This window comes from Penicillium expansum (genome assembly GCF_000769745.1).
Source record: "Penicillium expansum strain MD-8 chromosome Unknown contig5, whole genome shotgun sequence".
Lineage (NCBI taxonomy): Eukaryota > Fungi > Ascomycota > Eurotiomycetes > Eurotiales > Aspergillaceae > Penicillium > Penicillium expansum.
The window spans coordinates 69,492-95,161 of NW_015971306.1; the positions used below are offsets into that span (position 1 = coordinate 69,492).

The 25,670-nt window shown below is 48.9% G+C and overlaps 8 protein-coding genes across 8 annotated transcripts; 5 read left to right on the top strand and 3 right to left on the bottom strand.

Moving 5' to 3' along the window:
* Positions 1-1,652: 1,652 nt before the first annotated feature.
* On the top strand, positions 1,653-8,930 carry ags2 (alpha-1,3-glucan synthase Ags2; the record flags this gene model as incomplete). Its single annotated transcript, XM_016737417.1, has 6 exons — positions 1,653-1,721; positions 1,783-1,958; positions 2,018-7,972; positions 8,032-8,237; positions 8,317-8,827; positions 8,882-8,930. 6 exons carry the CDS (start codon positions 1,653-1,655, stop codon positions 8,928-8,930), a joined length of 6,966 nt encoding a protein of 2,321 aa, XP_016598853.1.
* Positions 8,931-9,787: 857 nt separating this feature from the next.
* PEX2_001400 (putative GABA permease) lies at positions 9,788-11,538 on the top strand (the record flags this gene model as incomplete). Its single annotated transcript, XM_016737418.1, has 4 exons — positions 9,788-9,921; positions 9,973-10,205; positions 10,254-11,096; positions 11,162-11,538. 4 exons carry the CDS (start codon positions 9,788-9,790, stop codon positions 11,536-11,538), a joined length of 1,587 nt encoding a protein of 528 aa, XP_016598854.1.
* Positions 11,539-11,859: 321 nt separating this feature from the next.
* luA (3-isopropylmalate dehydratase LEU1) lies at positions 11,860-16,471 on the bottom strand (the record flags this gene model as incomplete). Its single annotated transcript, XM_016737419.1, has 7 exons — positions 11,860-13,977; positions 14,039-14,194; positions 14,370-14,757; positions 15,011-15,539; positions 15,596-16,041; positions 16,117-16,157; positions 16,220-16,471. 7 exons carry the CDS (start codon positions 16,469-16,471, stop codon positions 11,860-11,862), a joined length of 3,930 nt encoding a protein of 1,309 aa, XP_016598855.1.
* Positions 15,007-16,495, bottom strand: PEX2_001420 (zinc-binding alcohol dehydrogenase family protein; the record flags this gene model as incomplete). The annotated part of the gene is made up of 4 exons (XM_016737420.1): positions 15,007-15,539; positions 15,596-16,041; positions 16,117-16,157; positions 16,220-16,495. 4 exons carry the CDS (start codon positions 16,493-16,495, stop codon positions 15,007-15,009), a joined length of 1,296 nt encoding a protein of 431 aa, XP_016598856.1.
* A 1,323-nt stretch (positions 16,496-17,818) lies between these two features.
* Positions 17,819-19,382, top strand: PEX2_001430 (DUF895 domain membrane protein; the record flags this gene model as incomplete). Its single annotated transcript, XM_016737421.1, has 4 exons — positions 17,819-17,894; positions 17,953-18,994; positions 19,049-19,145; positions 19,203-19,382. 4 exons carry the CDS (start codon positions 17,819-17,821, stop codon positions 19,380-19,382), a joined length of 1,395 nt encoding a protein of 464 aa, XP_016598857.1.
* Positions 19,383-19,565: 183 nt separating this feature from the next.
* PEX2_001440 (UDP-N-acetylglucosamine--dolichyl-phosphate N-acetylglucosaminephosphotransferase) lies at positions 19,566-21,078 on the bottom strand (the record flags this gene model as incomplete). The annotated part of the gene is made up of 3 exons (XM_016737422.1): positions 19,566-20,546; positions 20,603-20,783; positions 20,840-21,078. 3 exons carry the CDS (start codon positions 21,076-21,078, stop codon positions 19,566-19,568), a joined length of 1,401 nt encoding a protein of 466 aa, XP_016598858.1.
* A 332-nt stretch (positions 21,079-21,410) lies between these two features.
* PEX2_001450 (putative nuclear pore protein (SEH1)) lies at positions 21,411-22,731 on the top strand (the record flags this gene model as incomplete). Its single annotated transcript, XM_016737423.1, has 3 exons — positions 21,411-21,620; positions 21,695-22,568; positions 22,625-22,731. The coding sequence occupies 3 exons, from the start codon at positions 21,411-21,413 to the stop codon at positions 22,729-22,731; spliced, it is 1,191 nt and encodes a 396-aa protein (XP_016598859.1).
* Positions 22,732-23,095: 364 nt separating this feature from the next.
* Positions 23,096-24,682, top strand: PEX2_001460 (putative proline permease; the record flags this gene model as incomplete). Its single annotated transcript, XM_016737424.1, has 1 exon — positions 23,096-24,682. The coding sequence occupies one exon, from the start codon at positions 23,096-23,098 to the stop codon at positions 24,680-24,682; it is 1,587 nt and encodes a 528-aa protein (XP_016598860.1).
* Between the last annotated feature and the right edge of the window lie 988 nt (positions 24,683-25,670).

Sequence of the window (25,670 nt, forward strand, 5' to 3'; positions counted from 1 at the left end):
GGAGGCTTGGGTCTTGTATACGTATGTACTTCATATCTCTATGCAGGCCGAATAACAACTTTGGAAATGTACAGCTACCTCAAAATGAAATGAAGATAACTTGTGTTTGTACACATTCACCACCGACCTAACCTGTAATCTCTCTAACAAACACCATTTTAGAGTTGGTGCGCGTTAGACGGCATCTCTGCTGCAACTGTTGCCTCGATCATACATCCAGGACCCTGGAAGCGATGTTCGAGACCGCGTCGATAGTTCAATATCAATGATATAGGCCTCGGGTATGTACTTCAAGTCGAATACATCAGCAAGAAACTTAGTCTAGTTTGCCTACCGTCGAAGTTTCAATTGGACCAATATAAAATTGGATGGGTATTCTGCGCTGCTCGGGTTCCCCGCTCCTCTAGACACCATCCTTAAAGGTAGTCTCACCGAGTTGTCGTGATACCTGCAATGCATGGATTGCTGAATTAGCCCCGTCGAGCCACGGACATTCCACGACGGCCGTCCCATGCAAAGAGATATGGTTATTGCTTGAAACCCGAGCGATGGTGACGCCTCGTAAGACATGATCGTCGCCGCCTGAGTCCCATGGTCTCTGTAAATAGCACACAGCGGTAATTAGGATGTCAATCAACGCGTGGACAGAGCTCTGTGTACTTGCATATCTTTGCCTCCTATCAGCTGCGCCTTCGGCATTGACCGTTCATTCCGGGCACCAAGAAGACTTGTCCAAGTAGCTCATGCCGAGTCTTAGAAACTAGAAAGAACATCAGGAGACTTTGCTAGAAGAGGTAGACCGTGGAGTATCATTCTCACTTTGAACCACATCGAGTGATCTTACCACAGCTGGTAGTGCTATACTATCTCTCAAATATTTTCAAGTTTCTCTTATTTCTATTAACCATTCCGCAGCTCTTGATTTCCTTTCATTCCCCCTTTTTCTACTTAGGAGAGCTCCCATAGATCGAAGGACTATTGGTCATATTCTACTTGGCGGAAAATGCTTGAAGTCCCTCGTTGATACTAGGCCTTTTACTCGTCATCACTACACCACCCTTTCACGACCCCTGCGACTTTCCGAAAAAGCAAACTGTTGGTCATCTCTGCCCTGTTAGTATCTTTCCTTTTCGGAATACCTGGATGAGAGGACCTGATTCGCTATTAGTACCATTCCGGTACACGAGTTTCCTGATCATATCCCTTTGAAGATATTAACAAACCTGCTAACATGAGTGGTGAAACGTAGTAGCTGTCTCTCAGAAGCTCCAGTAGGATCATCGGTCTTTCTCTCGCTCTTATCCGCCATACTCAACACATGCTACGATCCTAAGTTTCTCTGAAGCGGCTTACTACATTGTTTGTCGACAATGAATTGGAGATATACAATCCCGGTGCTCGCTTTTTTCGCAGCTCCAGGAATCAGTTGGCCCTACGACGAGACTCTCGCTGCTTATAACATCAACGAGAATCAAACAGCGACCAACCCCTTGGACTACTGGGGAGAATGGCCCGACCACACCTATTTTCCTTCTCCAGAAAATTGGCGTTTTCCTGTATATACACTTTTCCTTGACCGATTTGTGAACGGCGATCCAACGAACGACAATGTAAATGGGACCCTTTTCGAACATGATATAAATTCAAATCAAATGCGACATGGAGGTGATGTGGCTGGCCTGCTGGACACTTTGGACTATTTACAAGGAATGGGCATCAAGGTTAGCTTTATGAATTGACCTTGAGTGCATACCCGATATTAATGAACAATTAAACTTCTAGGGACTTTATCTTGCAGGTTTGGTATTAATGAACCAGCCATGGGGATCCGATGGCTACTCAGCGCTTGACACTACTCTACTCGACCAGCATTTTGGGACAATTCAAACATGGAGAGCAGCTATCACGGAGATTCACAACCGCGGCATGTATGTTATTTTTGACAATACTGTCTCAACGTAAGTCTTCCAGTCCAACCATCTTCTCTTCCCGTGTCACAAGTATCTAACAGCACTAGCATGGGTGACCTCATTGGTTTTGAAGGGTACATGAACACAACCACCCCATTTTCAATCAAAGAGCACAAGGCTTCCTGGAAATCGGACCGTCAATATGTTGACTTTCGATATGGAAATGCCTACAATGAGACATGTGGATATCCTCGCTTCTGGAATGAGACTGGATACCCCGTGGATGAGTATGTCGATTATGAGCTACGCGGGTGCTACGACAGTGATTTTGATCAATATGGCGACATTGAGGCCTTTGGTGTCTACCCCGACTGGCAACGAGAACTCGCCAAATTTGCCTCTGTGCAAGATCGGCTGCGTGAATGGGTTCCTAGTGTCAGAGAGAGACTAATTCGTCATTCGTGTATGATCATCGCATCTTTCGACATCGACGGTTTCCGCTACGACAAAGCTACACAAGCCACCGTCGATGCTCTTGGGGATATCTCTGGGGCGTATCGAGACTGTGCTCGCCGTGTGGGAAAAGAAAATTTCTTCCTTCCCGGTGAGATTACCAGTGGCAACACTCTTGGCTCTATCTTCCACGGGCGAGGACGTCAACCTGATATGCAATCACAGTCACTGGAGGAGGCGTTTATGATGACCAATGAATCCGATCCAGATTACTTTATTCGTGGCCAAAACAAGCAAGCCACCGATGCTGCCGCATTTCATTACTCCGTCTATCGCTCTCTCACCCGTTTCTTGGGTATGGATGGCAACTTGGCCGCTGGCTACGACGTTCCAGTGAATTGGACCGAGGCCTGGTATCAAATGGTGCTCACAAATGACATGGTCAATGCCAACACCGGCAAATTTGATCCACGCCATATGTATGGAGCAACAAATCAAGATGTGTTCCGATGGCCGACCGTTGAATATGGCATCGAAAGGCAGCTTCTGGGTCTTTTCATCACGACATTGCACATGCCTGGCATTCCTATGCTTCTATGGGGCGAGGAACAAGCATTTTATGTTTTAGATGCTTCAGCTGCTAACTATATCTATGGCCGTCAAGCAATGTCTCCCGCCACAGCTTGGAAAAACCACGGATGTTTCCAGTTAAATTCCACTCAGTATTTCCAGTGGCCTATCAAGTCAGGACGCTTGGGATGTCACGATGAGACAGTCACGTATGACCACCGTGATCCAGCTCACCCTGTGCGGAACATTATCAAACACATGTATCAGATGCGACAGGACTTCGGTGCTCTTAATGACGGATGGTGGATTCAGCTACTCTCAAACCAAACACGCAACATATATCTGCCGGGCTCTGACGGGGTCCCCACAGAAACAGGCATGTGGTCTGTCTTGCGCAGTCCATATTACCAATTGCAGGATCTGGGAGAAATGGGCAACCAAACCGTCTGGTTTGTATATCAAAATGAGAACCGGGCGGTGAACTATGAGTTTGACTGCTCTGATCCAACTGCGGGATTGATCGCTCCATTCGACATCAACACCACGGTGAAGAACCTGTTCTATCCTCACGACGAGTTGACACTGCAAGAAAGTCCGGTCAAACTTGCTTTGAATGGCTCTGATAAGTACAGCGGTTGTCTTGGCAGTATAACACTTCAGCCGTACGAATTCAGAGCATACATCCCCAAGGAGAAATTTGTCTCTCCTCGTCCCATGATAACCAAGTTCTTCCCTGGCCACGATGCTCCGCTGCTATCTGCTGTCGCCCCAGATGAAAGTGAGTCGGTAGATATCAGCTTCTTCTTCTCCACAGAGATGAATTGCTCTATGGTAACCGAGTCAATATCGCTTGAGTCAACCACTGAAACTGGACAATGGCCTTCTGTGGACCTTGACAGCGTCAGTTGTGAGAGTGTTGAGCCGGAGAGTACATCTTGGACCGGCCAAATCCCATCTACCTGGTCTTGGAGAGCTACCATGACCGGAGTCTACAATGGGGTGCATAAATTGACGGTGAACAATGCGACAAGTACTGATGGAAGGGCAACCAACGCCATCGACCATTTCTTGATCCGAGTCGGGCAGTCTGATAATCCCATAATCTTTACCTCAGCAAATTACTCTAGCAGCTTGCTTCACGGGAGCAAGGATGGTACTCTTTTCATTTCACAACACGCAGCTGGAGCAGACAAATATCGGTATTCCACCAATTGGGGTAGTACTTTCACTGAATGGCTCCCATACGAGGGAGGAAACCACAGCATTAAAGAACTTCCTTGGTCTGGGACGAAGAAGCAGAGATGGGATGGGAAACACGTTCGGGTTGAGTACTGGAGTCGCCTCACAGGTAGTAGTGACTACGTCCAAGAGGGGGATGGACCCGACTGGAGTCCTGGTATCCGACGTCGGTTCCCTCACTTCTTCTTCAACGGGCCTTTCAACAGATACGGATATGATGCCGGCTTGGATAACATCGTGAGGCAAGATACCGATAACATCTGGAAATTTCGCTTTATGGCCGAATGGCCTGCTCAGGGTCAGCTGAATGTCTGGGGTATCAACCCCGATAATCAACCAGACCAAAGCTACATCTACGGAGATTCCGATGGAGACTCGATCCTAGATCGTCTACCGCCCTCTTCCCTCAGTGTGACAACTATAAACATCACTCAGCACCCACCCAACCCGCACCTCGCCTGGAAAATTCAACTCGATGACTCGAATTTGCAGTTTAAGCTTGTTCCTACAGGCTCCAAATATGTTCAAATAGCCCTCTTTTTCCTCCTTTGCATTGTTCCTGTCATTACAGCGTCAACCTGCGCTTATATGTTCATGAAAACATTCTACCGGATCAAATTCAACCAAGTCGGCGTGAGTGAAAAGAAGACGCTGATTTCAATGGATTTCGTCAACAAATTCAAGATTGGCCATGTGGAAGATGGACAGTCCAGGAACCCCTTCAGACGCCTAACAAGCAAGTCAAATTTTCTCCAAAGTACTTCTGCGTTTGGCAATCGAACTACGCACCGACGAAAGGTCCTCATTGCAACCATGGAATATGAGATCGACGACTGGGCTATCAAGATAAAAATCGGCGGTTTGGGCGTCATGGCACAGTTGATGGGAAAACAGCTCGGACACGAGGACCTTGTCTGGGTTATTCCATGTGTCGGTGGAGTGAAGTATCCCATCGATAAACAAGCCGATTCGATGTTTGTCATGATCTTGGGGAATTCGTACGAAATCAAGATTCAGTACCACCAACTGAGGAACATCACATATGTTTTGTTGGATGCGCCCGTTTTCCGCCAGCAATCCATCACAGAGCCCTACCCGGCCCGTATGGACGACCTCGACAGCGCTATCTACTACTCTGCCTGGAATCAATGCATTGCTCAGGCAATGAAGCGGTTCCCTATTGATATGTATCACGTCAATGACTATCATGGTTCGGTGGCTCCGTTGTATCTTTTACCCGAGACTATTCCTATTTGCTTATCCCTTCACAACGCCGAATTTCAAGGTCTATGGCCGATGCGGACACAGAAAGAGAAAACCGAAGTGTGTTCTGTTTTCAACCTTGATTTGGATGTTGTAACACGCTATGTTCAGTTCGGCGAGATCTTCAATCTTCTTCATGCCGGTGCAAGCTATCTTCGTCTTCATCAACAAGGTTTCGGCGCTGTTGGTGTGTCGAAGAAGTATGGCAAGCGGTCATATGCTCGATATCCAATCTTTTGGGGCTTGAGAAAAGTTGGAAACCTACCGAATCCTGACCCCTCCGATACAGGCGAGTGGGATAGAGCCTTGCCTAAGGAGAGCGATATTAATATCGACAATGACTTCGAGATCCGCAGAGCAGAGCTCAAGCGCCAAGCTCAAGAATGGGCTGGTCTAGAGCAAAGACCTGACGCTGATTTGTTGGTCTTTGTTGGAAGATGGTCGATGCAAAAAGGCATCGACTTGATCGCCGATGTCTTACCCGGTGTATTGGAGAGTCAAGAACATGTTCAGCTGATCTGCATCGGGCCGCTCATTGATTTATATGGCAAATTCGCGGCGTTGAAATTGGACCGAATGATGAAGCTTTACCCTGGTCGGGTGTGCTCCAAACCTCAGTTCACGGTCCTACCACACTTTATCTTCTCTGGTGCAGATTTTGCACTTATCCCATCACGCGATGAGCCCTTTGGTCTTGTTGCTGTCGAATTCGGTCGGAAGGGTGCACTTGGTATTGGAGCCAGAGTAGGTGGACTCGGGCAGATGCCTGGGTGGTGGTATACGGTTGAGTCCACGACTACCTCCCACCTGTTAAAACAGTTTAAATTGGCCATCGACAGTGCGTTAAACTCCAAGCCCGAGGTGAGGGCAATGATGCGCGCAAGGTCTGCCAAGCAACGATTCCCAGTTGCCCAGTGGGTCGAAGATCTTGAGATCTTACAGTCCACATCGATTCGAGTCCATCAAAAGGAACGAACCAAATCTCAGAGCCAGTCCACCGCTGCTGGTGCATATAACGCCATCTACGGAATGATGACGCCGCAGGCTGCGTCAACAAAATCGGGCGCATCGACGCCCCCATTACAACCCTCAAGTCGGCCAGGTACTACAGGATCACTACAGCGAAGTTCTATAATCTACAGTCGTGATGCAAGCCCTGGATTTGATGGGAGACCTAGGTCGGGACTCAGTCGCCAGATGTCTCATGGTGTTCGGCCATTATCTGGCACCATAGAGCCTCGTGGTCGATCCGACCTTGGGAAAGGGGGTGTTATCGAGGGCGATGACAGTGCTGGTAGAGCCTATCCAGAGGCTGAAGAAAACAGTGAGGATGAGATGATGGCCACTTGCTATGGTGATGATGATTATTCCATATCACCCGAAGGGATAGATCCAGGCCGTGCACAAACTACCCAGCCTGGTGTGGCCCTCACCAAAGAAGCCCTCTCGGCCCAACGCGCAAGTCAAGGCTCCCTGTTAGCTCGATGCAGTAATACGCCCTCCAGTTCAACGGCGCCCAGTACTGTTGGGACAGATGACACCCTCGTTCCTCCTTCTCGTCCATGGGCGGAGCCAGGTAACCGTCTCAGTAATGCCTCGGCCTTATCTGTCGATTCGGTTGTTGGAGAGAAGAAAGACTTCAAACTTCAGAAGGTTGACCCATTCTTCACTGACAGCAACGGAGAGTACTACAGAGTGTTTGAAAGGAGACTCGAGGATCTCAACGGGACGAACTCAGATACCCAATTCTGCATTGAACAATACCTCGAGAAAAGCGAAAAGAAATGGTTCAACAAATTTCGCGATGCACGTCTTGGCCTCAATCAAGAATCTCCAGCTGGCTCAGTGCATCGGGGCAAAGCAGGGGCCTCCCCAACGGGGTCAGTTACAAACGACGATGCGACATCCCATGAAAGTGGTGAGCGCGAGAGAAAAGAGGCTCCCCCGGATGAATTCCTTCTTGGCGATGACTACGTGCCACCAACAGGGCTGAGGAAATGGATGCAAATGCGCATCGGAGAATGGCCTGTGTATTCTCTCTTCCTCGGACTCGGCCAGATCATTGCAGCCAATTCCTACCAAATTACCCTTCTCACCGGTGAGGTCGGTCAGACCGCTACGAAGCTGTATGGAATCGCGACGGTTTACCTCATTACCTCTATTTTATGGTGGTTTTTCTTCCGATACTGCAAATCTGTGATTGTTCTAAGTGTGCCATGGTTCCTATACGGAACGGCCTTCTTGATCATCGGAATGGCACACTTCGAGCCCAACTCACACAATCGCGGATGGGTTCAAAATGTTGGAAGTAGTATCTATGCTGCTGCATCATCGAGCGGTTCTATCTTCTTCGCCCTCAATTTCGGCGATGAGAGCGGTGCACCGGTCAAGCAGTGGGTGTTCCGTGCTTGTCTTATTCAGGGCACGCAGCAAGCCTATGTCATTGCTCTTTGGTACTGGGGTTCGACTTTGACTAAAGCTACTAACGCGGGAATTATGGATGTGCAGGGCAGCGTCACCAACACCTGGAGGATGACGTGCGTATACCATCGAAATCTTCATCTCAAAGACTAGGGACTTGCTAACCATTTCCTAGAGCAATATGTACACCAATCACCATCTTCCTGTGGGCAATTGGTCTCATCGTCTATTTTGGCTTGCCAAACTATTATCGCCAAGCTCCCGGCAAAGTGCCATCATTCTACAAATCTGTCTTCCGGCGCAAGATCGTACTTTGGAACTGGGTGGTCGTTATTCTCCAAAACTTCTTCTTGAGTGCCCCATATGGTCGAAACTGGAATTGTGAGTCCTTATCTGTCAGATAGTTTCTGCTATCTCTTCTCTCTTCGTCTGCCTTGGATTGTACTAATGATTACCACAGTCCTCTGGGTTACCCAGCACGCCAGCTCATGGCAAATCCTCCTTCTCTGCATTGCATTCTTTGGCTTTGTCTGGATCGCAGTTCTCTTCCTGTTAGCTAGACTATCCAAGTCCCATAGTTGGATCCTCCCAGTTCTCGCATGTGGTCTAGGCGCTCCGCGTTGGGCCCAAATCTGGTGGGGCACATCTGGGTCCGGCCTGTACCTCCCCTGGGCTGGAAGTTATACCTCGGGAGCACTTATATCCCGGAGTCTTTGGCTCTGGCTCGGGGTCTTGGACGCACTACAAGGTCTCGGGTTTGGTATGATTCTACTGCAAACACTGACACGTATGCACATCTGCTTCACCCTTCTGGTGTCACAGGTCCTGGGCTCTCTCGCGACTATCTGCGCAAGAGCATTCGCACCAAACAATATTGGACCAGGGCCTATCTCCCCAGATATCACGGCTGGTGTGGGCGCGCTGGGTAACGCTTGGTTTTGGGTTGCTCTTTTGTTGCAGCTTTCGATCTGGTATGTGTTTCCCTGTAAGAATCTTCTGAGCCTTGTCTAACGTTGAAATTGAAGTGGTGGCTTTCTTCTTTTCTTCCGAAGGGAGCAATTATCGAAGCCCTGAACAAGTGTGGATCTGTTTTGTGGGAATTGGGTGGAATGGATTGGTGATTCAAGCTCTGCGATTGTGGTCCTGTCGAATTTTCTAGCGTGTGTTGATGATATAATTTCTTGTTGTTCGTGTGGCTTAATTTTTTGTCAAACAAAAACAGCTCGAAGTATCTAGTGTCTAAATATAATGATATAATGTCAGTTGACAAGCAACAAGTCAGGTCACGACCACATATCGTGGGTGTCCTGACCCACTTAATGGGCCCCACTCAACGCAACCTTATTCTAAAAGGCTTAACCTCAAAAGGTCAAGGGTAACGGTATTCGCCTTGGCAAGAGTGCTTGGCAGAACGGACAGATCTTGCGGCAACTGCAAATTTAAACAGAAGAAGGACAGCCCTGGAGGGAAGTAGTTGGGGAATCCTCGCTGACGCGGGTATGTTGTCAGCCGTGGTCAGGTACAGCGTAATATCTGCGGGTCAAAAGATATGGTACAGCGGGGTTAGGGAAGAAACCTACTTTGTATACGAAGTACGGAGATATTTATTCATTTGCAAGTCAGCCGATTACATTATCGGGGAGCTATATCGCTGATTTTCATCCTATCTTGGTATTGCTATTGTGGGCCTGCATGCGGGTATTTTGCCCAAATTCGCCTAGTTCTTGTCAGATCGTCAAATCAAGTTCGACGTCTCTATCGTGCCCTATCATATCTGACTCCGTGTCTTTGATGGAAAATGGGCGTCTTATCTCTCGCGATCCAGATCCTCGGATAAGCTTTCACGCAAAATCGATGTATATATCCCTTGCTTCGCGACGGCCTTGACCACGGATACGCACCTCCAAAGCATCGGTCAGCTACTCATCAACATGGCGACCAAGGGGGTATTCGATGGCTCGACGGACGAGGACGTCGCTCTTGGGAATATGGGGTACGAGCAAGAATTCAAGCGGTCGTTCGGTCTGTTAGATATGGTGGGGTTCAGTTTCAGTATTGTAACCTGGTGAGAATATCCCTCGAGTCGTCCACAAGATTCATAACTAATACCGAACAGCTGGACAGCCTTAAGCGGCGTCTTCATCATTGGCATCCAGGCAGGTGGTCCACCTGTCATGATTTTCGGCTGGATTGGAGTCTGTGTAATCACCATGTTTATTGCCCTGGCAATGGCCGAGATGTGCTCGCGATGGCCAGTGGCTGGAGGCCAATACTCATGGGTGGCTATGCTAGCACCGCCCCGCATTTCCCGACAGCTGTCATATATCACTGGATGGTTCATGCTGGCCGGTTCGTAGTCGTCAATGTTTAGTGAAAAACTGCTGATTTTTTGGCTAGGACTTCTCGCCATGGGCGCTGTGAATAATTTCGTCGGATCGAATTATATCCTTGGCCAAGTCAACCTTGTCTTCCCAGAGTTTGTTATTGAGAGATGGCATACCGTATTGGTTGCCTGGGCCGTGGGCCTATTTGCTCTCGCCGTCAATGTATTCGCACCGCACGCTTTAAATCATCTGTCGCGCTTCATTTTAGTGTGGAATATCGCCTCGTTCCTCATCGTGATCATCACCCTCTTAGCAACCAACCACCAAAAGCAAGATACAGACTTTGTATTCCTCGAGTTCCGGAACATGACCGGCCTTAGCGCTTCGATGGCTACAATAGTTGGGATTCTGCAAAGCTTTTTCGGCATGTGCTGCTATGATGCACCCAGCCATATGACAGAAGAGATGACCCACGCCAGCCGAGATGCGCCAAAGGCCATTATTCTGTCGGTCATCATGGGGGCTGTAACTGGACTAGCATTCCTCCTGACGCTGTGTTTTTGTATGGGTGATATCGAAGCAACAGCCAACTCAAGCACCGGGGTTCCCGTCATTCAGATCTTCTACGACTCAACACGAAGCAAAGCTGGGGCCTGCATTCTGGCGAGTATGATCACCGTTATCGTCGTGGTAGCATCCATCAGTCTCGTCGCGGAAGGATCAAGATCAGTGTATGCCTTTGCACGAGACCATGGGCTGCCATTTTCGGGCTTGTTTTCTCGAGTCGAGCCGAGGAAGAAGGTACCGCTTTACGCCATTTTTCTTACTGTGCTAGTGCAGCTAGCCTTGAACGCGATTTACTTTGGCACGGTGACGGGATTTAACACAGTGGTTTCGATAGCTACCACGGGATTTTGTATGTTGACATATTCCACTCCGGGTGACCATAAGTGTCAATCAGCTAATTTGGATACTATTTAGACGTTTCCTACGGTCTTGTCCTTTTTGCCAGACTACTTGGCTATTTTTTCGGCAACAAATGCTCCTTCGACGGACCACATTCATTGCCGCCTCCGCTGTCACTTGGTTTCAGTGCGATTGGCCTGCTATTTTTGTTATTCGCTTCTATTACATTCAACTTTCCGTCCGATGCTCCGGTCACCTCCGAATCAATGAATTATACCAGCGCAGCTATCGGACTGTTGACATTGCTTAGCCTTGTGACCTGGTTTACTACTGCAACAAATCAGTTTGCTGGGCCTTCGGATGTCAGACATTTGGTCGTGGACGGCGTAGAAAGCTCACCGACATTGCAGTCCGCCGATGATGTTGGCCTGGGGACAAACAAGGGAGAATAATGGTTTGGGTGTTCTCTTAGGAGAGATATGTATAGCCCACAGATTGATACACATACCTAACGAACATTATAGAGTAGAGGGAGGAATACAAAGAGAATTGTTTATATAGAATTACAAATCCACGATCATGATTCATTCTCGTTGAAATTCGTAGGCTAGCCATATTATAAAATAGCCCATGATTATAAGGCAAAACAAAACAGAAATAGTAGCCGCAACAAGTAGGGGAATATGATTCTGAAATCCAAACAACATGACACGAAAATGAATTGCGATGCCAATGCCCAAAAACAAGCACTTGATAAACACAAAGAATAACTTTTACCACTCAAGAGGCTCGTTCTTCACATCGCCACGGTTGGTCTTAGGAACAGGAGCAGCCTCGACCATAGTCGCGCCACGGCGGTCACGGCGAAGGTAAGCACTTCCATCCAACCAGGGGGTATCAAGGGTGCGCTTCGACTCGAAAGTGCGGATCTTGGACTCCATCTGGAGAGTAAGACCAATATCATCGAGGCCGTTGACAAGGCAGTGCTTGCGGAAAGCCTCGACCTCAAAGGCGGTGATCTTGTTACCCTGAGCATCCTTGATCTCCTGGTTAACAAGGTCGACCTCGACCTCACGGCCGGCGCGGGCCTCATCGGCAATCTTCTGCAGAGCAACCTCGTCAGAGACGACAACGGGAAGCATGCCGTTCTTGAAGGTGTTGTTGAAGAAGATATCGGCGAAGGAGGGGGCGATGATGCACTTGATACCGAAGTCGAGCAGAGCCCAGGGGGCGTGCTCACGGGAGCTACCGCATCCGAAGTTAGGACCGGTAACAACAAGAATCTTGGAGTCGCGGTAGATGCCCTGGTTCAGGACGAAATCGGGGTTCTCCTTGTCGTCGGTGTAACGGAGCTCGTAGAACAGCGCAGTACCGAGACCTGTGCGCTTGATGGTCTTGAGGAATTGCTTAGGGATGATGGCGTCGGTGTCGACGTTGGCGCGATCCAGAGGCGCGGCGATACCCTTCAGGGTAGTGAAGGGGGGGAGACCAGTGCTCTTGCCACCGCCGCTGGAAGGGGCAGAGGAGTTGGCGTGGGGCTCGTTGTCGGCAGGGAAGTCGAGAACACGGTCGAGTTCGTCCTCGGTCTCGGGGGATTCGAACACGGGCTCAACGTCGATCTTGGGCGAGGCCTTGCCGAGGACGGGGCTGGCTACGATGTGCTCACGAACATCAGCGAGCTTGCCGACAATGGCGGCAGTAGCGGCCATGGCGGGTGACATGAGGTGAGTACGACCCTGGGCACCCTGGCGACCTTCGAAGTTACGGTTGGAGGTACTGGCACAGCGCTCCTTGGGGGACAGGATATCTGGGTTCATGCCCAGGCACATGGAGCAGCCAGCCTCACGCCATTCGAAACCGGAATCAGTGAAGATCTTGTCGAGGCCCTCGGACTCAGCCTGCTCCTTGACGAGACCGGATCCAGGGACGATCATAGCGCGCTTGATGTTGGAGGCGACCTTACGGCCCTTAACCACCTTGGCAGCGGCACGCAGATCCTCGATACGGGCGTTGGTGCAAGATCCAATGAAGACCTTGTCAACCACGACCTCCTTCATGGGTGTTCCAGAGACAAGACCCATGTACTCGAGAGCACGCTTGCAAGAGGCCTTGCGGTTCTCATCCTCGAAGTCATCGGGGCTGGGGACAACACCAGTGATAGGGATCACGTCCTGGGGAGAGGTACCCCATGAAATGGTGGGAATAATATCCTTGCCGTTAAGGAAAACCTCGCTATCGTACTTGGCACCAACGTCCGACTTCAGGCTGGACCAGTAGCTGGTGGCCTTGTTCCACTCTGCGCTGCCGTACTTGGGGGCCAGAGGACGGCCCTTCAGGTATTCGAAAGTGATCTCGTCGGGTGCGATCATACCAGCACGAGCACCACCCTCAATGGACATGTTGCACATGGACATACGGGCCTCCATGCTCAGACCACGAATGACGGATCCGCAGAACTCAATAACAGCACCGTTACCTCCAGCAGTGCCAATGACACCGATGATGTGGAGAACGACGTCCTTGCTGGTAACGCCAGCGGGGAGCTCGCCATCAACCTGGATGCGCATGTTCTTGCTGCGGCGGGTAATGAGGGTCTGGGTTGCGAGGACGTGCTCGACTTCACTAGTTCCGATACCGAACGCGAGGGCACCGAAAGCACCGTGTGTGGAGGTGTGGCTGTCACCGCAGACGACAGTCGTGCCGGGCAGAGTGAAACCCTGCTCCGGGCCAATAATGTGGACAATACCCTGGCGCTTGTCACCCATACCGAAGTAGGTGAGGCCAAAATCCTTCACGTTCTCCTCCAGGGTTGTGCATTGGAGACGCGAATCATTCTCTTTGATGAAGTCGGCGGCATTTTTGAAATTCTTCCGTGAAGTGGTGGGGATGTTCTATCGTAAGGAAAATGACCAATTAGTCCTGAGCTGCTGGTGAATATGGGATTGAACATACGTGATCAACTGTGGCCAGTGTGCAATCTGGCCGGCGGACCTGGCGGCTAGCATTTTTGAGTCCCTCGAAAGCCTGAGGAGATGTGACCTCGTGAACGAGGTGTCGGTCAATGTAGATCAAGCAAGTTCCATCTTCTTGCTCATTGACGATGTGGTCCTGGAAAACCTTGTCATACAAGGTCTTGGGTTTTGAGTCGGCGGAAGGCATGGTGGGGGGGGGAATAAAAAAACAGCTAAGAGAGAATATGAGGGTACAAGGTTTTAGGATGAGAGAAAGAAGAGATAGCGGGTGGGAGCTTCAATGAAGCAATATAGTAGTAAATGATAAGTACCGAGACCAAGGGAACTGGAATGTGAATGACTGATATATTTTTCTGCTCTGAAGCATCCGCGATGTCGCTGGACAGCTTCTCGAGGGGCAACGCCGGTCTCGGCCGGTCAGCGGCGAATGGTACAAATTTTATTGGCCGAGGTGGCAACACAGGGGGTGGCCGATACCGGTCGGCGCTGGATGATCCAAAAAGGGGAACGCGGCTAAGCTCGGTTTCCGGCGGATACCCGTAGACCGCTCCGGACCAATGTAATTCAAACGCGCTGATTGGCTGTGACTTGCGAGGTTCCGCCTCCGATCGGCCGCCATTTTTTGACTCAACGCTTGTACTGCGATCAGGGTGTTGTGGCATAACCCAAGTGGGTATGGGGAACCTCTGGGGAACCTCGCTATACTCCGATAATATTGCATTTGAATTTCATCATGATCAAGCTGATTGTAGGTTGTATGCATCGATTCACTGTATTCCACAATCTCAAGGACGCAATCATATGTTCTTAGCAAAAGAACTGTCAAATTTTGAACTTGTTCCATAGTCTAAACCCAGCTCTACATAAAGTCATATACCAAAACGCCAAGGCCCGTATCTCTAAAGCAAAATTTCATCAAGTGTAGGAAGAGTGCACGGAACCCGGAGGCTACTGAGGCGAAGAACCCAGATCGACCACGATCCTCTTTCCAGACACTGAACCACTCCGCAATGTCTCGAGCGCAGCATTAATACCCTCTAACCCACCCTCTGCATGGACAATCTCTGGTAATGTGAGATTTGTCGATTGCAGAAGATCCTCCAACCAGCACACCATAGCTTCACCCACGGTAGGAGCCGTGTGGAAGAGCTTAATGGGCACAGTGTGATATTGTACCCCGGGGTTTTTCTCTTTAGGCAGACCGCTGAATCCAAGGAGATGGGCGTGGCCATCAGGATTAAGAGCCTTTTCAAGCTGTGTTGCTGTGTCTCTTCCGACTATATCAATGGCATATCGCAGTTTGCCCCCGGTGACACCGCGGATAATTTCCACTGCACGATCGATGTCATGTCGATCGACTAGCAGATCTGCACCGGACTGGACAAGCTTAGCCCCATGCCGTGCTGCATCGGCTACACAAATTACGCGTAACCCGGCGAGTTTCGCCAGTTGAAGAGTTATCAGGCCAGTAGTTGTTGAGGCTGGAGTATGAATGTCAGTAGTCAGATCATAGGAATGGAGGCGTTGATAGTCTTACCTCCCCAGATAGCAACCCAGTCCCCACGTTGTGGTTTTTCTGAGTCCAATAATGATGCGAAGCATTCTTCATGTATGTCGGCGGGTACATCATTTCTGTCAAGCTTTTTGATAATATTGGGCAAATTAGGACCCGGAGTTTTTGTGATGAGGGAGAAGTCTATTCCAAATGAGACACCTAAAGCCAACACAGCAGCGACGAATGCGACTCCGACGGAAGCTGAAGCGTGGATAGATGTTGAAGAAGGAATTCGGGCAGCATTGAAGTCGGTGGCAATGGCATATTCTTGGAATGCCGCTTTCCTAATATCCCGGTAATCTGTTGATGGGACAAGCACAACATCCCCTACACGAAGACGTGATGACCCTTTGGGGACTTGTAGTACAAGACCAGCCAGATCCCGCCCGTTGATCCATGGCAGGCTAGGGATACCAAAGTTGTATGCCCTAATCGATTCATGGGTTAGTCATCGACTAGAATCTGGGAGTGCTGATTTCTAGCTGTGGAATAGTGATACTTACGGTCCCTTCCAGTCGACTGGGTTGAGGCCGATTGCAAGAACCTACGAATCAATAGTCAGCATCTCGTGTCATACAAGATCCCGTCGGCGGGGACATGTCATACCTTGACAAGAATCTCTCCCTCATGCAAGACAGAAGGAATAGCATGATCATCTACCAACGCATACTGTTCACGGGCCCCCTTGAGAAGCAAGACTCTTTGTGTTGACTCCTCAGACCGCGGCGAGGGGGGTTCACTCTCAGATCTTGACTCATTGGAGTAATCTGAGACGGACTCCGAAAACAAGTATTGGTGGAAAGTAGTTGGGGTCTTCTGCAACTCTTCGAGTTGGAGGCAAGTAGTAGTGGTTGACATGGTGCTTGGGGGTAGTAGTGGCATGACTTGAAGCTGGGATCACAGAGAAACACCAATCCAACTCTTAGACACTATCTATATTGCGCTTGGTACCAGTCTATATAAATCTCTCGGGCGAGAAGATAAAGCCAGAACCCACATCATTTTAGGGCGCGGGGCAGTGATACCAATCCCTCCCATGCGCACGTACATAGGGTTAGAGCACCTCCACTAAACGCTTGGCTCTGGGACTTCCTAGCAAGACATATGGGATAATTTCGTCTCACATTGGCGCAATAAGAGTGTTTCCGTACTTCCGAGGCCTACTAGCAGTCGTTATCCATTGCTCATGGCGGGGCATAAATGACGTGATAAACTGGATGACCGAGGGTCGATCAACGCTCTTATATTTGCCGAAAGATGGGGGACTATGGGGATTAGAATGATCAAAAGGAATTAATATTAATCTGATTGGCGATATATATGGAAGGATTCAGTAGATATCTAATGTTATCTACTCTATTCAAGTACAAATTCGAATATTTGAATCTCATCAAATTCTGAGTTTATCTCCAAACTGATGTGATCCCGGGTTGCGATGACGAAACTTGCAACTGCCCCAGGATTTCAACACCTTGGACCTAAATCGCGAATATCTGCTTGGTAAGATCTGGAATTGTAATCAAAAGTAGTAATGAGATTGTGTTTGAATTATTAATCGACTTTGCCCGCTTAATAGCTGTGGGTATAGAAATATATACCTATGTGGTCCATCTCAGGTTTACTATACTTCGTAGCAACTGTAACATAAACCAGATCTTTTTATAGTGATTGGTACAACATAAGTTCCGGATATCACTGAAGTTTAAAAAGTATTCTGAGTCTACTCCACGTGTATTGTATAGAATACAAATCCGGGGTCCATAATGTGTTCCCATACATCTGTATCCTGAACATCCCTTTGTTAAGTATCAATCCTCTTGCTATTATCTTCGTTTGCAAGTACCCTTATCACTAGAACTAAGCATTCCAACCGGTTTCCAATTCGGGTTATTCGCTTGCAGGTCTTGTGCCGCCTCCTTAAAGTTCCGTGCGAGCACGTAATTCCACCACAGAACGACAACATAAACTAAGTATCAAGGCTAAATGGCTTGGAAGCTAGACAGGGGTCTGAAAGAACACAACAATGGATCCATCCCAATATTGGCATCGCGCGGGACAGAACCTTCGAGGCAGCCCAGCCGACAACTTTCGATATAGAGTAGTATACAAAGTAGATCTCGCGCGGGCGCCACGGTTATAAACCACCGCAACGCCTGTCAAAATAATTCGATAATTTGACTACTAATTTATCTCTTCAACTTCATTATGACGAACTCTGAAAAAGATGTTGCGCCGAGTGACGAGGTGAACGTTGCAGGTTCTTTGAATGGGCCACACAAAGGTGAGCTTGAAATACTGTTCTTGTTTGAAGTAGATGAAGCTGACTGAGGACCTCACAGTGAAATGGTACCGCTCGACATTCTACAATGCCTTCATCCTTGGTCTTTGCAACTTTCTAGCGCCCGGAATTTGGGGCGCCATGAACTCCTTGGGTGGAGGAGGCGAAGAGAAGCCATATCTGGTCAACGCAGCGAACGCCTTGACCTTCGGACTTATGGTAGTCTCTTGTTTCTTTGGTAGCGTTGTCGTGCGATTTATCGGCATCAAATGGACACTCATTGTGGGAACAATGGGATATGCACCTTACGCAGCGGGGCTGTACACAAACAACCGATTTGGTGAAGAATGGCTGGTGATCCTGGGTGCGGCACTTTGCGGCATATCAGCGGGCATCTTTTGGATGGCAGAAGCAGCAATTGCCCTTTCATATCCTGAGCCATACAACCAAGGACGCTTCTTGGGATTCTGGCTTAGCTTCCGTGTTGGAGGACAAATACTCGGCGGTATCATCAATCTAGGCATCAATGCCCATCGATCAACCTCGGGCTCTATCTCATACACTGTGTACCTGATTTTCATTGCGCTACAGGCTCTTGGCCCCTTTGCTGGTCTGCTTTTGAACAATCCGTCTCAGGTACAGCGAAAGGATGGAGTCCCTGTTCAACTTCAGGTGACGAACAGCATCGGATACGAGCTAAAGAGCATGTCGAAGCTTTGGATCAGTCGCAAGTTTCTGTTCATTGTTCCATTCATTTGCCAGGCTGTGTATACAGAGGCTGTGATGTTTTCGTACGAGGGATTGTGGTTCACAGTACGGGCCAGAGCTCTCGGGTCATTCCTTTCCGGTGTGATTGCTTTGATCATCGGCAACGTTCTAGGAGCCTTCCTTGACACCAAGCGGATATCTCTGAAAAAGAGAAGTCGATACGCATTTTTCTTAGTCGTCGGATGGCAAGGCATGTGCTGGGTCTGGGCTTCAGTGGTGACGACGGAGTTCAACAAGACACACCCGGTATATGACTGGACTGACCCGGGTTTCGGAAGAGCCTTCACCCTCTTCCTGTTCTGGGTTGCTAGCTTCCAGCTCAACTATATGTATCTGTAAGTTAAATCTCGATGGGTGATGGTTCGGTTGGAATGATGCTAATTGATTAGGTTTTTCTTGGTGGGCAACCTTGCCGATGATCATGAAGAGGTCGTCCGGATTGCGGGCTTGTTGCGTGGGACTGAATCTGCCGCTCAGTGTGTCAGCGTATGTACACTTCTTATCGAGCTTCCATGCAACACAATACTAACAAGGTGTCTCTAGTATGGTCTAAGTAGCGTGAGCATCATGGCCGCAGTGGGTAGTGTATACCTCAACTTTGGCTTGTGGGCTATTGCGATATTGCCTGCCTGGCTCATTGTCAAACAGGTCGGTGTAGACTTTGGGGATAAAAAGATCGCTAGGGAAACTCCTGGTTTGCGCGAGGCCGTGGACCACGAGTAAATGGTTAGAGCAAGGGATCGAATTTTGGCGCAAGCCTATTGAGTTGGTACGGCACAAGAATATAATGTTAATTTAGAATTTTGGGGTGTATCCCTTCCGTGTTGAATATATATACATTGAATAGATGATGCTTCTATGATGAGCCTGTTCCAAGGATTCTTCTAACCCAGGACGGTTTTAAACCTATGCGATAAAACCGAATTCCCTGTTATCATGGGGAAACACGAGCAACGCGAGGCGATGTCGTACGAACAGACCGAGCATCCCACAGAAAGTTTGGACTGCAACCATGTGCCACGCCAGTTGATCTTCTCGCATTGGACCCATCCACACGAGCCAAAGATTCAAAATAGTGAGATTACTTGATTCAGTAATTTGACCATTCTCGTCTTGAGTGATTCGGACCAGTTTCAGGGTGTGTAGTAAGCGCAGTGCGGTATCGATTAGAGGCGATGGTGGACTCGTCCACTCCGTGACAGAAGCGTCCAGCAACCCAGTGGAAGGGCTGAACTTTGGCAATCGATGGCGAGGGCACGGAATGAGCTTGAAGAGCTGGGGGGTTGAGTACAGAAAATTGAAGATCTGTGGAATGAACAGTAGCAGCAAGGTTTTGCTGAAATGCCCTAGGATACCAACCACGGCAAACACCATTCCTGCGAAATAGCAGTATGTATCGCCCACAAACACCTTCGACGGATACCAATTATGACACAGAAGGGCCGCTGATACACCGATGAATGGAAGTAAGAAGTAGATCGACAACAAATGCGAGTCAGTGGCAGGGTGCGGGTATGGTGTCATGGGTGCAAGGTACATCGCATCATTGAATAGCAATTGGATTGCAATCACCAGTGACTGAGCAACCTCGATACCATTAATTCCTGCCAACATATTGATCGCATTTGGACAGAAGATTGCCACTGCTGCCATGTACATGTAGTACAGCCATCCAAGATCAACAACGTCACCCAGGTAGGGTTGCAGCGGCACCGGCACGACGACTTGGGTGACGCCAAAGTCAACAAAGTACACAATGAGCATTGGGATTGCGGAGAAAGCAGGGATTAAGACTTTGTGTCTCCAGCGAATATCGAATAGGTCATCACCAATTCCGAGAATCACGACGGATTGCAAAGACAAAAGACCAGAAAGGTAAGAGGCAAGCTATTCCATAGCGTTAGCTTGGGATATATCTCACTAAATATACAACAAAGTCTCACCTTGCCATGTGGGAATCGATGGAGGAATCGGCCATTCTCAATATGTTGCGATTCAATCACAACGTCACGGTTACCGCCGCCCGATGTGGCTGCAACGATATCCTTGTAGAAAGCAAACGGAATGAACATAATAAGGGACATCAGATACACAACTGCGCAGACTGCGCCCATGGTTTCAGGTCTATATCACAATATTAGCACATGCTATGATTTCAAGTTCATGAGCCATATACATACATTTCGGGCCGGCTAGGCTTCGCCATGTCTTTGCCCTTAAGTCCTGCCTTCAAAAATACAGGCCCGAGCCACCTGATAAGGCTGAAAGCCACCGCAAACACTATGCCACATAGTGCAATTGAAGCCACCAAAGGTGCCCCATCCCCTTGGAACGTGGTGTTGAGTATCGCTAAACCGGCCCCCACGAGGGCTAGTAGACGCCAAGTCTCCTTACGGGAGAGGGTGCTTGAGGTATGCATGGCGAACACACGACCGATATGACAGGAACAACTTCCCTCTGTTGCAAAGAGTATCACACAAGGAATTGACCTATGCAACAAGAGGAAAAGCCCACGTCGGCGACGCGCAATCTGTCTTCATTCTCCAAATACTCGATAAGCTTATCGCGTTCTGCCATAGTTATCTGACCGCTAAGTTTGGCGGTGAGAGAGTATCCCGTGATACTTGCGACCAAGAAAGGTAAGGCGACGTCAACCACCTGTTTCATACCCCATACGTGCAGATGCATGAAATTTAAATCGTCATTGGCCCAGCTGTCTAATTCGTCAATCTGATAGCCCAGTCCGTTCCAATGGGGGCAGTGGAGCGCCCCGAGATAACGGCTGGATTTGCCGACTTCGACGCCGGCCATCGGGATCTTGTCACCGTCACCAGATTTAACTTCTATGGCAACCGTATTGTCACCGCTTCTTCTGATCACCGCATGAAAGTGTGGGATCTCAAGGATGGCCAATGGCAACTGATAGACACCTGGCGTGCGCACGACGCTGAGATTCGCGATGTATGTCCCCAAACAAGGCAGAGCCGCAATTCTAAGGCTGCCATTGCGGCTCATGTACTAAACTACTATTTCAGGCCACATGGAATGGTCCTTTTACCGGCCAACATATTGGCAGTGTCGGAGAGGACATGAAGTTGAAAATTTGGCAAGAAGATGTAACCCAGCCACCAAATTCAGGACGGCGTTTCAAGTCGGTCTTTCGCATGACTGCACCGCAAAGACATCCATTTGTATCACTCGACTTCCGCAACATTGATCTGGAGTCATGGCTGGCCGTGATAACACGCGATGGCTACCTCATGGTTATGGAACCCTCCAGTCCCGACAGCCTTGCAGATTGGCAACCCGTTGACCAGTTCCGAGTGTGCACCGCCCCGGAACGCGGAGAGGAAACAAGCTTCAAAGTTCAATTTCATCATGACCCTGCCGATATCACTCACACTATCTCACCGGATTCTGATCGAAAGAGCCTGTCGCTAATTGTAGCTGCCATGGACACCGTCAAGATCTATCGCACCGACGCAAACCGCCGATTCTACCATGCAATTGAACTGACTGGGCACAGCGGTCTTGTGAGAGACGTTTCCTGGGCTAATGGCTCTGTGCGTGGCTATGATCTTATTGCGAGCGGCGGCAAGGATGGTTTTGTCCGCATCTTTGAAGTGTACACGATGCCAGCCGGCCAAGCACCACAGAGCTCTAACGCCCGGAAGGCGGAACTTCGCATTCAGTCGCAGTCGCAGTCGCAGTCCCAGTCCCAGTCCCAGTCACTGTCGCCCCGAGCGACATCGCAGTCCGGGATCGGCTCTGCTCTAGCGAGCCGTGTGCCTGCATCGGCAACTGATCGCCAACCCAGCGGGGATTCACAATTTCGGCACTCGTTCAAACAGGTGGCTTGCATTGACAGCAAACACCTCGATGTGTGGCAGGTTCAATTCTCGTTCTCTGGTGAGTGTTTCTTTATTTGTCTACCGCCCCAAGTCCTTTCACTGATATAACACTAGGTGACTCGTTGATTTCCTCTGGAGATGATGGCACAGTTCGGTTCTGGAAAAGATCTTTGTCTGGAGAATGGCTCGAATACGCTGAAACAGACATGGCTTCTCAGTGATCTTCTCCTTCCAAGCACTGCAAGACATTGGAAATTCTTGAAAAATACCCAATACTTGTGTCTTCCCACCTTCTCGGCCATCACCCCATTTATTTTCCTTTACAATCAATGATACCCTTTACATTTGATTTCTGCATACTCCTGTGATCTCACTTGGTAGTATTTTTGGGACTAATTAGTTGAATTCAAGGTTGATGTTTTTTTTTTCTTTCCCGGACTATCCACGTTACATGAGGAAAGAGCGATGTTTGGAGATGCCGTGGTTGGTCCCTTGACAATTTCCCTCTCGAACCGAAACCATTCTCAACCTTCTACTCTCGTCTCCTATAACCACTTCATTATCTATATTCATTGTTAGTCCACCATGGCTGTCGGTCCGACCATTGGCACTGGCTTGTTCATCGGCGCGGGCCAGGCCCTCGCGGTTGGCGGACCTGCCTCGCTACTACTGTCGTATATAATCCTATCAATTCTGACCTTGGCCATGACTACGGGCATGGCCGAAGTATCCACTCACATGCCATCGCAACATGGGACACTAGTCACCAACGGCTACTTATACATGTCAAGCAGTCTGGCATTTGCTTCAGCATACCTCCGCTGGTACACCCTCGCTTTGTTCGTCCCATATGAAATCACCTCGGCGATGGTCAACCTCGGCCTGTGGAAACCGGGGGCCACGATCGCAATCAGATTGGTTATCATCACGACCATCGTTGTTGGATTCAACCTCCTACCGGATAAACTCTTCAAGAGCTCCGAGCGAGTGTTCACTGCGATGAAGATCGCCACAATGGCGACCCTCTTCGTCCTCTCCCTGGCTCTGGGTCTTGGAGGTGTGGGCGCGCAGCCCGCATGGGGATTCAAATACTGGAAACATCCAGGCGCCATGAACGAGTATCTAGTTCGAGGTGTATGGGGACGATTCCTGGCTTTCTGCCAATGTCTTCTCGATGGCTCTATTGCTTTCACGTTTGCCCCTGAGCTGATTTTGCACCAAGTGGAAATGCCAGCATCACTTGTGCCAGCATCACTTGGCGAAACAGCGCTTCTAAGCGCCAGCATCCCAGGTAGAGTCACATCCAACGTTGCTCAAACGGCATTGCCGTATATCCTGAGCTCTTTGGCCATGGGCGTTATGGCTCCTTTCAATGAGACACGTCTGACAAACAACGGAACGGGATCCGGATTTTCTCCTTACCTGATCGGACTCAAAGATGCAAATATTCAAATTGTCCCTACGATCGCGATGGTTGCAATCCTGCTCTCCGCGGTGGCTTCTGGGCGATCCTTTTTGTATCTCTCTTCTCGCACACTTTGTGCAATGTCGGAGCTCGGCCATGCGCCCTCGATATTTTCCACCCGCAACCGTTGGGATGTTCCATATTTGGCCGTTGCGGCATCCGCCGTGTTCTCCTCTCTTGCCTTTGTTTCAGTGAAAGTCCCAAGTACAGTCATGAACACCTATCTTCTCCGTCTCGTCACGAGCGCCGGTTTCATTTCCTCGCTTGTGTCATTCGCTATCTACCGTCACTTCAATGAACGGCTCAGAGTGAATGGAATTACCAGGCGGTATACTTCCTCTTTCCAGCCATTCGGCACCTATTTTGGGATAGTCATCAGTACCATACTATTGCTGAGCGGCGGGTTGTGGGCAGTACCTAAGGGAAATCTGGTCGGGCCCCGAGGAGCCAGACTGATCACCCCATATGTGAATATCTTTGTATTCGGCCTGCTTTTCTTCCTCCATCGATTCCAAGACTTTTTGCCCGTTGTCGAAATTGAAAGACAAGTGGATATGAGTGGACGCGGACATGGCGACCGCGAAGGATCAAGAGAACCTCGGACACCGAAGACGTACCCGCATCGGGGGAAACTCGACGTAATCCCAGAGGGTTCCGGGGCATTTGAATTGCGACTCATTCATAGCATGTCCACAGAGCCTTCATAATACACCAATGGAGATTGACGCAAGGATACATGCGAGATGGTATAGAAATGGAATTGTGGAATCGGCATGTCTGCGACCCAGCATTGTTGTTTGTTATTATTAATTAGTTATCGTTCGTTTGAAGTTCAAGACTTCACTCTTTCTGTTCCTTGTATAATAGCATTGCCAAATATAAGAAGTTGTTGCGCAACGTGATTCTGATTAGCATTATGTACATAATATATCCATGTATGGAGATCATCCCAAAGACAAAGAAGTGCAATACCAATTATAATAGAATACAGTAACTTTTGCATATATTATACGAAAACTGACCGGACAATTTGATTACTTTAAATTTTTATTTTTTTTCTCCTTTGTACGGAGTACTTTGTGGCAAATAGCGCGCAAATCACAAATCATATCGGAATCCTAACAAGCCCCCCCTTTTACCACTTGGGTCGGAACCCCCAAAACCTCCCACCTCTTTTCCCTTCTCTCCCTTCCGGTTTTCATATTTTATACTTGCAAATATACTTGCAAATATATGCCTGAAACCTTGTCGTACAAGAGCCAGATGACCCTTTGCCCCTCTTTGAAACCATATCCTTCCCCATCTCCTCCGATCTCTCCCAAGCATTCTCTACCCGTTTTTCCCCATGTTACTTTCTACCTGCTTCTTCATACTTCCTTATACTCCGTCATACTGCCTGGATACTTCATCGGCCTATCCTCAAAATACCTCTCATTTCAACCTCTAATACTCCCCGTAGGTAGCCGTTATCGCCTCCTATTCTCCCTTGCGTTCTCACGGATTTCTTTCCCGAGCCGAGTTCGTAGGAATTCCTTTGTCCTCCCACAAGAAAATCCCCGTTCTCCTAAGAGGTTTAAAGGAGGACCAGATCACATATCCTTCCATCACATTCAAGACCTATACTATTTTTTGGGTTCTTGCTCACATTGATGGCGATATCTCACATTACTGCATGACAGGCCTGGCTTTCATGAT